At 40.8% G+C, this 17794-nt stretch overlaps 1 protein-coding gene across 17 annotated transcripts in view; it reads left to right on the forward strand.

The window, feature by feature from the left end:
* pals1b (protein associated with LIN7 1, MAGUK p55 family member b) overlaps positions 1-17794 on the forward strand; it is a 77713-nt gene that overhangs the window by 11993 nt on the left and 47926 nt on the right. For 8 of the 17 annotated variants that reach the window (XR_015517420.1, XR_015517423.1, XR_015517424.1 and 5 more), the window contains 3 exons: positions 956-1167; positions 9865-9942; positions 16084-16209. Coding sequence is in view for 4 of the 17 variants with exons in the window: in NM_001177747.2 (NP_001171218.2) it covers positions 956-1167; positions 9865-9942; positions 16084-16209 (416 nt within the window). In the remaining 13 variants the exon portion in view is untranslated. Of the gene's footprint in view, positions 1-955; positions 1168-9864; positions 9943-11884; positions 12320-16083; positions 16210-17794 lie in introns of those variants that run through there. The other 9 variants (XR_015517428.1, XR_015517429.1, XR_015517430.1 and 6 more) reach the window with 2 other exon arrangements.

Genomic DNA, 17794 nt, shown 5'->3' on the forward strand with positions numbered 1-17794 from the left:
CAGCCACAGTTTGAAAAATGTCATGAATTCAATATATATTCAATCAAAGCACATCTTATTCTTGATCCAATTCTTTGCAAAAAGGCGAATTTGACAGCCCAAATAGAGACAACAAATGCCATTGGCTATAAGCTACAATGACAAGCAATGGTGGTGCATTTTGAGTTCTGTATTTTGTATTTTGTTGTGCATTGTGTAATGATTAATTGAAAGAGCTCATATACTTGTTTGCAAGTTGTGTAGTTTGAAGGTAAAACTAGCTTTTGTTGCATATGTTAAATGTTTTGACACGATATGTGCCTTTTGCAAGCAAAATGTGTCATTTTGACCATGAGTGCCGCTGTTTAGGCCTGTGTGTTAACTGTTTTGAAAATGTGGAGTTTCAGTTGACAACTGCATCCAAGCAATCGAGAAAAACTGTAAATGTTTAAAAATCTCTTAAATAGGTACTGCTTATATAATTTTACCATCTGTACACCAATATAAGTAGTGAATGTGCGTGTCCTTGGGTGGGGCTGTGTCGGTGTGGTAATGTGGGCTGGTGTGGCTACAATGCCAGGGCTGATTTTCAGTCCCAGTCCGCCCCTGACTGTAGGGATGCTATTAGTCTGGTGATGAGCGCTGCTTGGTTTTCTCCAAACGTAACGCCTGACATTCACTCCAAAGAGTTCAGTTTGAGTCTCATCAGAGCAGAGGATTTTGTTTCTTATGGTCTGAAAGTCCTTCAGATGCCTTTGTGTGCGTTTATGTATGTGTGTGCATATGTGCATGTATATGTGCGTGTATCATGTGTATGTGTGTGTGTGTTTACTCTCAGAGCTGGTCTAGTGCTGTATTTTTGTTGTATCGTCATCATCATCATGAGAGGTGTGTGTTTGTGGAATAAGTGTGTGGTGTTTTCTCATTCATGTATCGTCGTCATGAGTGTTGTGTGTGTTTCTGTGTTGTGTGTCAGATCTGGACTCAGTGCTGCAGTGTCTTCATCATCTCCATCAGTGTGTATTAGATGAAGAGAGTCAGCAGGACGTGGAGCTGCTCCTGGATCTGCTGCTCCAGACAAACTTCCAGCAGGCCTTCATCATGCAGCGCAGCGTAGCCCAGGGCATGAGCCGCCTGTGCCCGCCACCGTACCCGCTCACCGCACACGCACAGCAGCTCCGAGGACAGGTAACACTGATGCTTACTCACATGCTGCACTAGTCACAATTATTCACCCTCCTGTAAATTATTTATCTTTTGGAAACATTCCCCAAATGATGTTTAACAGATTCAGGAATTTTTCACAGCATTTCCTATAATATTTTTTCTTCTGGAGAAAGTCTTATTTGTTTGATTTCGGCTAGAATAAAAGCAGTTTATATTTGTTTTTAAGTTTTAAAGCCATTTAATGGTCAGTATTTTACCCCTCTTAAGCAATATTTGTTTTGGATCGTCTACAGCAGTAGCTGTCAAAGTGGGGGTCGGGAGTCACAGGTCAATGAAGGGGGGTCGCCTGGTGATTTTATGAAAATCTATTTTTATTAAACCATAAGAGTTACCATATATTATCCATAACCTACTGAAGAGAAAATAGTCGTTTATAGTTACTATATACTATACAGTTACTATAGGAGCTTATAGTTACTAGTTCTATTGGATTGCGACCCCTGGGGTTATGACATTATATTAAAGACACAGCAATAGCATCAGATGCAGGATGTTACGGTTTAATTAAATTGTCTAGGGAAAATAAACGTAACACTTATAATATTAAATTATTACTGAGTAGATGGATGGAAAAATACACCAGGACACAAAATTTATTTTCAATTCGTTTATTCCTCTTACGAGGAGAAGATGAAGCCAACAAAAGAGAGGTTAACATGTGTGCGCTTTGTACAATGCATGTATAATAAGAAGAAGAAGAAGAAAGAAATACAATCAGAAGTTTTAGGGGAAAAAGGAACTAGAGTGGCGCCAAAGCAAAGAACTAAACAAAACCAAAAGCCCCCTAAACCAGAACACAAGATCCCCCTCTAAACTTACTAATCAAAATCAAAGTGTGAAAAAGAAACCGAAATCTTCAGGGTTTGCGACGCCACACATAAACTCCCTGAAATAATAAGCAAAAATACAAAATGCGGCGCTCGCCCTCTTACCTAGTGTTTCTGAACATTTGGAGTTACCTACGGGCAAAATGTACAGTATGTCGCGTGACTTAGTAAACTATTCCCTTTTCCCCAAAAAGGAATAATAAACTCTTTAACCATGACTTAATTTACATCGATGTAGTTATTCAGAAACACAGAACAAAGCATACATCATGAACAGCAGCGAGCGAACACAAACCAACACGCACACACATAGCACTCTGAAAAACAAGGCGTGCCGGTCGAATTTAAAGTCCGCAGAATGAAGTCCAATTGGTCCATGAGGAAATGCCCTAATGAGGAGTGACAGGCTCGGGATCCAATCAGCAGGTACCAAGTAGAGGAAAAAAAAGCGGAACAAAAGGTGATAGGGCGAGACAAAGAGCGAATGACAGACAAGGAGATGCGAAGGAAGGGAAAGGAGACACGCGAAACAGAGAGGGATAGGGCACAAAAAATACAAACTCCCATAGACCGTAACACAGCAGATTGATTTTATAACATCAGGTTAAACTTTCTGCCACATTTACAGCACTGGCATGCATAAAAAAAAAAATAAACAAAGAACAGACTTGGGTCTATTGGTGTGTGTGTGTGTGACATTGCATGCAATGTTTCTGTATTTATAACCACCTCAGAGGATATTGGGGGTCGTGAGTCACTGGCATTGTCATTTTGGGGGTCGCAGGCTGAAAAGTTTGGGAACCCCTGGTCTACAGAAGAAACCACTGTAATGCAATGACTTGCCTACTTACCCTAAAATGAACCTAGTTAAGCCTTTAAATGTCACTTTAAGCTGAATACTAGTATCCTGAACAATCTCTAGTCAAATATTATGTGCTGTCATCATGGCATGTCATTTTTGTACGCTTATCCGTTGCCAGTTCATGGTGGCAGCAGTTTGTAATAGAGAACCCTAGACTTCCCTCTCCTCAGACTCTTCCTCCAGCTCCTCCGCCAGGATTCCGAGGTGTTCCCAGGCCAGCCGAGAGACATAGTCCCTCCAGCGTGTCCTGGGTCTTCCCAGAGGCCTCGTCCTGGTGAGACATGCCTGGACACCTTCCTAGGTAGGCGTCCAGGAGGCATCCGAAACAGCCACCTCAGCTGACTTCTCTCCATGTGAAGGAGTGTCGTGGTTAATGAATCAAATACAGACTGGAGGTTATGAATATCAGAAGAATATACTTTATTGGAATATTTTCCAAAAAAAGCAGAGACAGCCTGGAGCAATATTTATACTGATTTTCTCTCCCCACCTCTCTCGTTGTAATTCTGACCATTTTAGGATGTTTTCTCTTTACTAAGGGGTTTAGTGCGGTTTTCACACCTGAGTCAGGGCTCAACAATAAGGACTGCCCGGTGGCCCAGGGCCAGCGTGAGAGACACTTGGTACAGTAGACAGGATCATTACTGGCCCGATTACGACAGTGCTGCCTTGTCACGAAAGTTTCGTTTGCCTGCGACCTTTTGTCAATTGCGTGCATTTTAAGTTTGTGCTTTTAAGTCTTTAAATGCTATCTTCTCTGTGATGTCGTAGATACTATATTGCTTTTCGGTTCGTCCGTGATGTTTTGAGCATGCTGTTTTTCCCGATAACCTAAGCTGCGTCTCAAATTTCACACTATGCACTATGTACTTATGCACTTACTCAACAGGATAGTATATGTTTGTAGTGGCGTCCCAAATGGCACACTAATGTTTTTTTTACTAAGCGGAAATACGAACCGTTTCCCTGATGACGTTTGACGGTGGCCAAATCAGTGAAATAAACGACCGAAATATCAAATAAAACCTGCCGTGAGTATTGCCGCATTCACCATCGGGAGGTGCTATAATCACTCTTGTAGGAGAATTTTGCTTTTACCATCCAAAATAAATAAAGTTATTCAACATGTGTGTCCGATAGCTCCGCCCTTTCCGCTACGTGAGCGAACCTGCAGTCGTTAAGTGTGTGAAGTGTCCAACATTACACACTTAATTTTACCGGCTGAATGAGTGCATCACTTGGGTAATTAAAGTGCTCTTATTATTTTTAGTTTTCAGTGTGAACACACTACTTACACTATTTATACTACAAAATGGCGTAGAAAAGTGCATAAGTATGCGATTTGGGACGCAGCTCTGGTGACAATCAGTACAGTGAAGAAACGGCAACTTGGCGAGAACATTACTTTATAAGGCTAAATGAAAATGTCAGGTTCCTAACGTCTTGGAAGCAGACATTTATGTGGGAACAACACGACAATAAATGAAGTGATGTTTTGCACAGTTTGCCGTCAGCTTGGCAAGTCAGCCACCTTTTGTTAAATAACTTAGAACTGCAATAAAATACCTCCACATTTTCCATACCGCTCTTTTTGTTTGCATAACACTAAGAATTTTGCTCATTAACCATTTATTACCTTTTGAAATGCTAGATTCACAGATGTTATTCCTGACATATTATTAAAAATATTTGGCCAAAAAAGTACTTCTTTTTTTTTTTGGTGGGGCCAGTAAAAAAATTTGCAGGGCAAAAAAAAATTTAAACCACTGGCCCGATTGGATCGGTAGAAAAAATCCTTAGCGTTGAACCCTGGGAGTTCTCTCTCCATAGATTCAAACTTGTTTGAGTGTTTACGTACACTGGCATGATGGTACATTAATGTTATAATATGTCACTCATTCTCCTAAAAACCTCTCGCAATTATAACTTCATATGTGTGTTTTACACAGTCATTGTTTTACAAATCAACTCATTCTCCAGCAGCTCCAAACAATAATGACCTCACACATTCCTCAACAGGACACCCATTCTACACACACCACCAGTTGTCACCTTTCTTCTTAAAATACACCGCCAGTTGTTGCCCTTTTTCCTCAAAATACATAAGCATCTCTAGGTGGTTCTATAGGTAAACATCTTCATTGCAGACTTATAAAGAAAAAAATAATCTTCAGGAGCAGCGGCTCTACTCTGAGCTCCTCCTAGGTGACAGAGCTCCTCATCTTATCCATAAGGGTGTGCCCTGCCACCCTGCGAAGGCAACACATTTCGGACGCTTGTATCCGAGATCTTGTCCTTTAGGTCATGACCCAAAGCTCATGACTATAGGTGAGAGCAGGAACAAGGACTGACTGGTAAATCGAGAGCTTTGGCTTTTAGCTCAGCTCCTTCTTTACCACAATGAACCAGTACATCAACCGCATTACTGCTGCCACTGCACTATTCCTCCTGTCAATCTCACGCTCCATCCTTTCGTTACTCGTGAACAAAACCCCAAGATACTTGTACTCCTCCACCTGGGGTAAGGGCTCTCCTCCAACCTGAAGATGGCAAACCACCTTTTCCGGCCTTCATGCTGTCGTCAAGGCAAAGATAAAAGAAATCAGTTATTACAAATAAGTTGTTATGTTTAGAAATGTGTTGTAAAAATCTTCTTTCTGTTAAACAGAAATTGGGGAAAAAAATACAGGAGGGTGAATATTTCAAGAGGGCTAATAATTCTGAATTCAACTGTATGTTTACTAGGCATGTGCCGGTGTAGGACTCTGACGGTATGATCACCTTAGATAAAAATATCATGGTATTGTGGTTACTGCTCTAAAATAAGTTATTTTTAAATGTCTGGGTAAAAAGCAAAAACTTTTCCTCCATTTAACCCAATATATATATATATATATATATATATATATATATATATATATATATATATATATATATATATATATATATATATATATATATATATACGATACTAAATAATAATAATAATAATAATAATAATAATAGCAAAAGGCTACCAAAGTTGGGACACTATTTTCTCCTCCTCAAAAAATCTGAATCATCAAATGATACGTTGGAAACTATTGCATAGACTCTACTTATTCCCTGTAAAATGATTCTATATGCATTTATCACCTTTCATTCATTTTCTTGTCGGCTTAGTCCCTTAATTAATCCGGGGTCGCCACAGCGGAATGAACCATCAACTTATCCAGCAAGTTTTTACACAGTGGATGCCCTTCCAGCTGCAACCCATCTCTGGGAAAATTTATCACCTTTCCCAGACTGTAATTTATGGTCACAGAGGACAGTCGGCACTTCATTCATTTATTCATTTTCTTGTCGGCTTAGTCTCTTTATTAATCCGGGGTTGCCAAAGCGGAATGAACTGCCAACCCATCCAGCAAGTTTTTTACGCAGCGGATGCCCTTCCAGCCGCAACCCATCTCTGGGAAACATTCACACACACATTCACACACACACTCATACACTACGGACAATTTAGCCTACCCAATTCACCTGTACCACATGTCTTTAGACTGTGGGGGAAACCGGAGCACCGGGAGGAAACCCACACGAAGACAGGGAGAACATGCAAACTCCGCACAGAAACGCCAACTGAGCCGAGGTTCGAACCAGCAACCCATCAACCTTCTTGCTGTGAGGCGACAGCACTACCTACTGCGCCACTGCCTCGCCTTTTTTTTTTCATTTATTATAATTTTTTACTATAACAGAGCAATCTTTTAACTTCTGTCATTATAGAACAAGTCTACCTGGGTGGGGGGTGGGGATTCGGGTTGTTTTATGACATGGTCATATGCTGTATGCTCTCTATATTAAACAAAAACTGAAATAATAAAAACAATCGGCTGATAATGATAATAACTAATATTGTTTGCTTAGTGTTTTTTATTGTTTGTTTAATTAATAGTTGTTTGCAGCACCAGAATAAGGCAACCCGGGCTCATTGTGGAGACGTAGCCCCGCGGACGTTTCTGCGGACCGCGATTTACGTCCCGGGAGGTACGTATTCGAGCGTTTTTTTGTTTTCGCGGATCCGCAAGAGGCCGCTGTGCGCGCTTTTCCGCATCTCGCGTGAAAAGCCGCCGGATCGGAAAAAAAAAAAAAGCAAAAGCCCTCGTCTTCGATTTCGACTGCGTTTTCGGATCCCGCCACGTTCTCGCCCTTATTTTTCGGATTCCGTTTTTCGTCTTACCTGATTTCCGGAACCTGCTGTTCCCCGGACTCGATCCCGGTCGTCGTCCACTGCGGCCGGCTCCTCCTCCTCCTCGTCCGGGGCCTCCGCTCTGCCGTAAGCTAGGCGAACAAACTGATTGCGTCGGGAAAGCCCTCCACTCGGAGGCGAGCCGTCGGCCGGCGAGCGCGAAGAGGAGGGGCGGAGTGGTGCCACACCGCCCCGCAGCGTTCGCTCGGAAAAAAAACCAAACGCGGCCTTTACGTACCTCCGGCCACGTAAATCGCGGTCTCCAGAAACGTCCGCGGGGCTACGTTTCCAAAATGAGCTTGGGTTGGAATAAGGACATAGTTTGGGGCTATAACAAAGGGTACTATTTATTTTATTTCCTCCTATTTTAATTATATATTACGGATGAGACCCTGATTTATTTAAAAAACTTTTAAAATTCTGGATCGTTTTAACCCAATTTTGGGGTCAAAATATGGACAAACCAACCATGATCTTAAAAATGTAATTTCAGTTTAATTAGAAAAATGAAACAAATGCCGTGTTTGTCCATATTTGTTCCAACATTGTGTAAAAAAACAGCATTATTACAGTTTAATTATTATTTTTTATATTGTTGTTACTATTTATTCGATTCCTTAATAATTTGGTGGGACAACACAGTGGCTCAGTGGTTAGCACTGTTGCTTTAAAGCAAGATTGTCACTGGTTTGAGTCCCGACTGGGTCAGTTGGCATTTCTGTGTCGAGTTTGCATGTTCTCCCTGTATTTGCGTGGGTTTCCTCAGGGTGCTCTGGTTTCCCCCACAGTCCAAACACATGCGCGAGGTGAACTGGATAAGCTAAATTGGCCTTAGTGTATGTGAGAGTGTGTGTGAATGAGTGTGTATGGGTGTTTCCTAGTGCTGAGGTGCAGCTGGAAGGGCATTTACTGCTTAGAACATATGCTGGATAAGTTGGTGGTTCATTCCACTGTGTGATAAATAAAGGACTAAGGCAAAGGCAAATAAAAGAATGAATACTGATGAACTGATTATTTCTCAGAAAATGCATTCTGAAATTGTATGCAATATATCTCTTTTTTACGTGCAAATGTGTTTTATTTTGGAGCTATCTGCAGTCATTCCGCTTCAGCAGAAGCAGACGAAAGCTTAATAAGGTTGTGGTAATTGGTTGATCTGCAGCCGATGATGAAGTCACTGCTGTAATCCGCCACTGGCTTACAGACTGAAGTGTGATGCACTAAGAACAGATCTTACAGCCCAGAATGAGATCCAATGGATTATTACAGCCAGTGTGTGTGTGTGTATGTGTGTATTCTTGTTACTGTGGTTAAGGAGGACAGAAATTTGTAGTATGACATGGGAACGACCTGGGTGAACTGTATTAAAGGGCATCTATTATGCAAAAATCACATTTATTAGGGGTTTAAACACGGTTGTGTGGCAGCAGTGTGTGAATATAACCAGCTTCTCATGGTTTTAGTTTTAGTTTTTAATTATCACACTTCATAAAAGCAGTCTGCAGAAACACTTTGACATTCTTCCTTTGTATGTGTCATCAGAGAGAGAAAGCCCCGCCCACTAGTGACCATCTCTCCCTCATTAGCATAGGAGGTTAGTCTTGTTTTTGAATCTGCCACTATGCTGACACAAAGGCATAAGTAGCTCCGCCCTCTTCTGAAGAGCACAATCTCATTTGAATTTAAAGTATCAGTCACTTAAAATGTCACAATAGGGATCAAAGCCTAAAAGGGTCAGTTTTAGAGAGGGATGAAGCTAATTATCATATGGGGATGGTTAGGAGGTCATGATAGAGAGAGACCAGTGGGGAGATTTGGGATTTTTAACAACCACAGGGAGTTAGGACCTGATCTGACTGACAGTCCCCATCAATATACTGGGGCGTTAGGACCCACACAGACTGCAGGCCCCCCGCTGGTCTCACTAACATCACTTCCGGCAGCAACCTTTCTTTCCCATGTGGTCTCCCATCCAGGCTCAGCCCTGCTTGGCTTCAGTAGGCGACCATGTGAGTGTTGCCAAGAGCTAACTGCCAGACAGAACTTCTTAATAAATACATGTGCGTAGTATTTATGCAGGTATTTCAAGTATCAACAGTCCTTTGGAAAAGTTTGAACACTCTATTTATAAGTCTACGTGAAATCAAAGTTTACAGTGTTTATTTTGCTCTCTTACATTATTATAATTAAGGCGAATTATTAATATATGTAAATTAATCCACTGAACAAACTAGTCTGTTTTGGTAATCTTCAATCAAAGTCTGAGCATCTGCCTCTGTGTTTAGGAGTGGGGGTGCTTCTGTTGACGTCAGCCTGAGTGTTTCCATAACAACTGCATATTAATATCCTCTCCAAACCGTTAGTTTGCTACGCTGTGCAAAAGAAAGCCCCGCCCCCTACTCAATATTCCTTTTCAGTTGGAAAAAAATTAGCATACTATAATAAAAGTTATATTTCCCGGTGTTGGGTTGCAGCTGGAAGGGCATTCGCTGTGTAAAACATATGCTGGATAAGTTGGCGGTTCATTCTGCGGTGGTGACCCCGGATTAATAAAGGGACTAAGCCGAAAAAAAAATGAATGAATAAAAGTCTCAGCTATTTCCGGTTCACGTAACTTTAAGTTCCAATTATTTTAAACTTTTTAGCTCAAATGTAATCATCTGCATCTGTATTGGGTGTTTGAGGTTGTTCACAGATGATCAGAGTTCTTCATGTCTTTGACTGGTGTTCTGGTTCTCCAGGTGGAAAGTGTCCTACAGTCCAGCAAACACACCGAAGCCACTGAACTAACAGGCCTGTTGACTTCACCACATCTACAGGTAAATGATGGAGGAATGGCACACGATCCATCTGTATCATTTTACTGCATAATTATGACCAAAATAATCGTGATTATGATTTTTCCCAAAATTGAGCAGCCCTACAAGGCAGTTTGTTCATGTTGGCTGAAGAAATAACCTGCTACTTGGCTTCCCCTTTTTTTCCACGCTCCACTCTTGCGTTTGTTCTTTTCTTTCTGAATGTGTCATTCTCGCGTTTGTCAGCTTCTCACAGGATTGGGTTTCCAAAGCACGTCAATAATCAAGCGCACATTATTATTATCAGCTCAAGAAGTTTGTTATTTCAGATATAGGCGTGCAGTGAGCGCAAGCAAGAACGCGAAACCGCTCGCTCTTTAGACTGGCTCGTAAAAAACTACGAGGCACAGGGTAGATTCTGCTCTACTCCATGGGTTTTGTGGCTGTTCATCAACACAATGACAAGGTTTGTTTGAGCCCGGATCAACCATGGCTAGTTGTTATATGTTTATATAATTCCACTGTAATCTCTCGCTGTGTATTTAAAACATGGCGGGTCCTTTGTTTTCATTCTGGCTTGTTGCGTAAGCGAATGACGTATCTTTGTAAACCAATAGCGTTCAGCTGCACGTCTAGCTCTGCCTTTTGGTACCCTTTCTTGTGTTTGGGACCCTTTCGAAAGGGTGCCGAAAAAGTGGTTCGGTACGCCTTTACCGTACCGTACCACTCAGTGGAAACAGGCCTTAAGAGACTTTGAAAGTGGCATGGTTGTTGGTGCCAGACGGACTTGTCTGAGTATTTCAGAAACGGCTTTTCTACAGGGATTTTCACGCACAACCATCTCTAGGGTTTACAGAGGATGGTCTTAAAAAGAGAAAATATCCAGTGAGCAGCTGTTCTGTGGGCGCAAATGCCTTGTTGATGCCAGAGGAGAATGGCTAGACTGGTTCCAGCTAAGGCAACAGTAACTCAAATAAGCACTCGCTACAACCGAGGTCTGCAGAAGAGCATCTCTGAACACACAACACATCCAACCTTGAGGCGGATGGGCTACAGCAGCAGAAGACCACACCGGGTGCCGCTCCTGTCAGCTAAGAACAGGAAACTGAGGCTACAATTCACACAGACTCACCAAAACTGGACAATAGAAGATTGGAGAAACATTGCCTGCTCTGATGAGTCTCCATTTCTGCTGCCACATTCGGATGGTCGGGTCAGAAATTGGCATCAACAACATGAAAGCATGGATCCATCCTGCCTTGTATCAATGGTTTAGGCTGGTGGTGGTGGTGTAATGGTGTGGAGGATATTTTCAACATTAACATTAATACCAATTGAGCATTGTGTCAACGCCACAGCCTACCTGAGTATTGTTGCTGACCATGTCCATCCCTTTATGACCACAGTGTACTCATCTTCTGATGGCTACTTCCAGCAGGATATCGCACCATGTCATAAAGCGTGAATCATCTCAGACTGGTTTCTTGAACATGACAATGAGTTCACTGGACTCAAATGGCCTCCACAGTCACCAGAGCTCAATCCAATAGAGCACCTTTGGTATGTGGTGGAACGGGAGTTGCTATCATGTCAATATGGAGCAAAATCTCTGAGGAATATTTCCAGTAGCTTGTTGAATCTATGCCACGAAGGATTAAGGCAGTTCTGAAGGCAAAAGTGGGTCCAACCCAGAACTAGTAAGGTGTACCTAATAAAGTGGCCGGTGAGTGTAGTATAATACTGTAGAAACCTAAAGTATTGGGTAAATGTTTTATATTAATATTGTTGTGTTACCCTAGCAAGTACACATTTATAGACTATATAAGAACTTTATTATAGTAGGATTAAAAAACTACAGCATTAACTAGAAAATACTGTAATATTTTTAGATGTTGAAACATTTCCCAGAAGGTATTTCATCTCATTTGATTCCCCAAAAAATAACCAGATTGTAACCTAACAGGGAGCATTCTGTGTTTGCCGTCTAGCTAACATGTTCAGACCCAAATCGAACACCGAACAAGAGCGTGAAAACAAGTTCCCCGTATGTCTATTTGTACGCAGCGCAGGTTAGATCCAATTAACGGTCTTAGAAATAGATACCGGCCACAGAACAGGGCAGGAGATTATTCCCCTCCCGCATCACAGCTCTGCCGAAGAGCTTCACCCCTTCGCCAGACCTCCCGCTGCTTTCTGTCAGCGCTCATATCACACGGGACGGCTCCGTGTTTCTTCATTCTGAGGGAATGCATGCGGAGGTAAGAGCTGATTTAATGCCTGACAGTGCTGGGGAGAGATTACGGCGCGTTGGGTTTATGTTCGGGTTAAGCTGTGCGTCGTATTTGGCAGCCTGGCATTGAGAAGTGCACTGTGAAGAAGACTGGGTTCCACACAATATGCAGAACTTTTACATTTCAGTAACCCACTTCAAACGCTTCTGGTAAACTGTTGTGTGGCGTTTAAGGTCTGATGTCTTTAAAATGAGTGATCTTCACTCCTGATATATAAATATATATATATATATATATATGATATAAAGTGGGTCTCAGAATGTACAAGTAGCACTGCATTCAATTACATTGTTCTGCTTTACGTCTTTAACATATGAACATTTATTGTACCACAGTATTTTCCTTGGTATTGTTCTAAATGTTGCGGTGTACTTTGTATGGCATTCTGTGTATTTGCATAGGTGTTACTAGGGTATTTCTTGGTTATTACTAACATGTTTTTGCTTGGTTGGGAGTAGATGCGTGGTTTCTAAGACGTTGCTAAAGCCCTGGTCAGATCATACAAATTTGTCACGATTTCAGCACGATTTCCAAACAAACAGCATCCACGCGGATGCGCGCGTGCTCGCTCGGGAGCGATATTGCTAGACCGCGCACCCGCTCCCTTTCAAATTACACCAGATTTAGCAACCGCTTCCGCGCTTTATTCGAAAATTCATTCCTGCATTGCAAAAAATCTGGTCGGCTACCGCGGTACAGCAGCGGGAATGCAGACCACATGACTTTGTCATGATTTCGGCATGATTTCCATGGCGTAGGGTGTTGTGGGGATTCGTTAACAAAAAATGGGCGTTGTGACACAAGAGTCAATCGTTTCTTCTCTTGTAATGTGACTTAGTTCACGACAACCAATACCATAACTGCGACACCTCACAACAACATCGGAGAAAGTCTAGCATGTTTAATTTTCTTTTCTGTTCTCCGCGACGGGTTCAGTCACATGGGCGATAGGCTTGGGTGGTACAGCAGTGGGAATGCAGACCTCTAGTTAGTATTTACCACGTCTCCCTTCTCGTTCGGTCGAAACCGGAAATACTGCCAATCTGCAGGTCACTTGATGCGCGACTCGCCACCTCACCCTCTCTCTCTCCTTCTCCCTCTCTCTCCCTCTCTCTCTCTCTCTCTCTCTCTCTCTCTCTCTCTCTCTCCTCCACACTGTCCCTTGATGACAATCACGCATTCGCATTTGTAGCCATAAAAAAAATAATATTTAATACTCCTATTTAAGTGCATTGTTTTTTATAACAGTATAACGATATTAAAACTGACACTGTTATTTTTAGGTTCCTCGGTATACCATTTACTGTATTACCACCCAAGCCTAATGAGCGACAGTGCAATAGGAGCACATCATTTCTTAGTTTATTTTTTAAATCCGTGGGTGCTGCTGTTAATGCGCTGGTCAGGTAACATGCAGACATCTCTTTTCTAACAACGAGTTTCTGAGTTCTCTCATCCTTCCAACATAGTTGCAGCATTTTCCGCTTATTTAAATTTGTCATTATTAGTTTAATAAATTAAAACTGTTTAATATCGGCTTCTCTGAAACTATAACTATATTTCACTTTCATTTTATTTAGGCTAGATTATTATTTTATTTAACAAACCAACACAATCTCATGGGAATTTGTGTTTTGGTGCATATAGCGGACTCGTTTTAAAGCGCATCACCTCAAATGTCATTCATTATTCTTGTTTATAGATAACTGACCAACATAAGATGCATTAAAATTGGGATAAAAGTTATAGCAAACGAAATTTGTTTCAAAAAGATATTTTGTCCAACAAAATATACAAATTACATTTTTGTTTGTGCCCCTGCACTACTCAACTATACAGGTGGATGATTTGTTTCGCTCTGAGGAAAATAAGGATTTAATGAATGTTTCACTGTGATTGTATCACAAATCTTAGTTATTCATTCAATCATTTTCTTGTCGGCTTAGTCCCTTAATCCGGGGTCGCCACAGCAAGATGAACCGCCAACTTATCCAGCAAGTTTTTACGCAGCGGATGCCCTTCCAGCCGCAACCCATCTCTGGAAAACATCCACACACACTACGGACAATTTAGCCTACCCAATTCACCTGTACCACATTACTTTGGACTGTGGGGGAAACCGGAGCACCCAGAGGAAACCCACGCAAACGCAGGGAGAACATGCAAACTCCACACAGAATTGCCACCTAAGCCGAGGCTTGAACCAGCGACCTTCTTGCTGTGAGGCGAACGTGCTACCCACTGCGCCACTGCATCACCCCAAATCTCAGTTATATATTTGCACATTTTTTAATATGTCATTATTTTAAAGATAGGTGACGCAGTGGCGCACTAGGTAGTGCTGTCTCCTCCAGCAAGAAGGTCGCTGGTTCGAGCCTCGGCTTCGTCAGTTGGCGTTTCTATGTGGAGTTTGCATGTTTCCCCCACATTATAAAAACATGCTGTACAGGTGAATCGGGTAAGCTAAATTGTCTGTAGTGTATGAGTGTGTATGGATGTTTCCCAGAGATGGGTTGCAGCTGAAAGGGCATCCGCTGCGTAAAACATGTGCTGGATAAGTTGGCGGTTCATTCCGCTGTGGTGACCCCGGATTAATAAAGGGACTAAGCACTTGAGGGATTATGTCTTGAGCATCTGATTTTTCCTCAGTGCTGATGTACTTTCATTTTCTCCGTCTCACTCACGGCAAGTTCAGGCGTATACATTTAGATTTCAAAGAAAAGATCTTAATATTAAAAGGAATCATAAGTTTGATCCTATCAATGTCTTAAGGAATGCCCTTAAATAACCTAGTTATTAGCTGTCTGCAAGCATCAGTGTTTACTGAGATTGAAATAAGATAAAAAAAATTGAAATTATGATAAGAAATATTGTTATAGCAACACTTGTGACTGTTTTGGGAAATAACGCTCATTTGTAACCCAAGACAAGTCAAGATTTTATCAAGACAAAATCACATAATCTGACATAGTGACTTTCGTAAGCAACAACAAAAAATCATGTGATCTGACCGGGGGCTTTAGGTGTTCTAAATGTTACTGTGTAATGTTGCGAGGGTATTTGTTGATACATGTTGCTAAGGTGTTCTGATTGTTGCTTTTTACTTTATATGGCATTCTGAGTGTTTGCACAGGTGTTGCTAAGGCATTTTTTGTTGTTGCTAAGGTGTTTTTGCTTGTAAAAATAGTTTCTAGGGTGTTGCTATGCTGTTGCTAATGTGTAGTTTGTATAGGTGTTGCTATGGTATTTGTTTGTTGTTGCTAAGGTGTTTTTGCTTGGGAGTAGATTCTTGGTTTCTAAGTTGTTGCTATGCTGTTGCTAAGGTGTTCTTAATGTTGCTATGTAATGTAACGCATTATAAGTGTTTGCCAAGGTGTTGCTAGGGTATTTGTTTGTTGTTGCTACAGTGTTTTTGCTTGGATTTACATAAATAGTCTCTAAAGTGTTGCTATGCTGTTGCTAAGATGTTCTTAATGTTGCTATGTGATGTAAGGCATTCTGATTGTTTGCATAAGTGTTTCTATGGTTTTAATTGCTTGTTACGAAGATGTTTTTGCTTGGATAGGAGTAGATGCAAAGTTTCTAGGGTGTTGCTATACTGTTGCTAATGTGTTCGAAATGTTGCTGTGTACTTTGTATGGCATTATGTGTGTTTGCATAGGTGTTGCAAGGGTATTTCTTGGTTGTTGCTAAGGTGCTTTCTGTGTTGTTGAGGGACCACATTACTTGTTCATTAATTGCACAGGTGTTCTGGGTGGGTAAAGCATGGTTGTGGTTGCTATGTGATTGTTAGGATATTCTGGATGATTTGTACTGACTTAAATAATGCTGACTGCGCTCTCCAGTGCTGATGTGCATGTTTCTTTCTCAGGCCCTGATGGAAGCTCATGACTGTATAGCCGAGCAGGAGCTGGATGTTGACACTATTGAAGCCGTGGACCAAGATGAAAAGACCACCAAACTGGTTTCCCTGGAGAAAATTCGAGACATTCCTCTGGTGACAAAGTTATCCATCAACATTATAAAGGCTCTGCTGAACACATTACTGATATTATTTATTGAACAATATTACAAGGCTGTCTGGAATATTTGATTCTGATTGGCCAGTCTAAACATTACAAGTTATTCTCTATAACTTGTATATATAACCTATATATTCTCTATAGATGTTATTCTCAATTAACAACCACTGAATTTAGTAACACGGGGTCAAACGGAAACTTCGAATTATCTTGACTGTCATTAGCTGTGCTTCCATCCACCTATTTTTATGTGCATTTTTGATATGCATATAAAAAATGGTTGAAACGCCAAGGTGTGCATAAATTTTATTAAACTTTTGATTGATAGGAAAAGATGCGCATAAGCTGCGATGGAAACACTTTTACCGCACAAGTTCCAGTATGCGCATTAAAAAAAGTCATGTAATTTTGTTATAAGAGATCATGTAATGATAGAAATGTGTGTGAATGGACAAACCAGCAGGCTGAGCACACTGTAACCCATCTGTGCTCCATGTCTCACATCTTTAAACGCCTTTACGAGTTCATTACATGTCAGCATAGTGTCTTCTGAGGCGCAAGTAATTATTAAATAAAGAAAAGATTCACGCAGCTTCTACTGCAGCATATTAATTTTTTACTGTTGATATTTGGCGCCAGTTAATCTGGAAGTGATGATTTTATTCAGTTAATCAGGAAGTGATGATTTTATTCAGTTAATCAGGAAGTGATGATTTTATTCGGTTAATCAGGAAGTGATGATTTTATTCAGTTAATCAGAAAGTGACGATTTTATTCGGTTAATCAGAAAGTGCCGATTTTATTCGGTTAATCAGGAAGTGACGATTTTATTCGGTTAATCAGGAAGTGACGATTTTATTCAGTTACTCAGGAAGTGACGATTTTATTCAGTTAATCAGGAAGTGACGATTTCATTCGGTTAATCAGGAAGTGACAATTTTATTCAGTTAATCAGGAAGTGATGATTTTATTCGGTTAATCAGGAAGTGATGATTTTATTCAGTTAATCAGAAAGTGACGATTTTATTCGGTTAATCAGAAAGTGCCGATTTTATTCGGTTAATCAGGAAGTGACGATTTTATTCGGTTAATCAGGAAGTGACGATTTTATTCAGTTACTCAGGAAGTGACGATTTTATTCAGTTAATCAGGAAGTGACGATTTCATTCGGTTAATCAGGAAGTGATGATTTTATGCAGTTAATCAGGAAGTGACGATTTTATTCAGTTAATCAGCAAGTGATGATTTTACGCAGTTAATCTGGAAGTGATGATTTTATTCAGTTAATCAGGAAGTGACAATTTTAAGCAGTTAATCAGGAAGTGACGATTTTATTCAGTTAATCAGGAAGTGACGATTTTATTCAGTTAATCAGGAAGTGATGATTTTATGCAGTTAATCAGGAAGTGATGATTTTATTCAGTTAATCAGGAAGTGACGATTTTATTCAGTTAATCAGGAAGTGATGATTTTATTCAGTTAATCAGGAAGTGACGATTTTATTCAGTTAATCAGGAAGTGATGATTTTATGCAGTTAATCAGGAAGTGACGATTTTATT

The sequence above is a fragment of the Danio rerio genome, chromosome 20 (genome assembly GCF_052040795.2).
Source record: "Danio rerio strain M-AB ecotype USA chromosome 20, GRCz13ab, whole genome shotgun sequence".
Classification (NCBI taxonomy): Eukaryota; Metazoa; Chordata; class Actinopteri; order Cypriniformes; family Danionidae; genus Danio; species Danio rerio.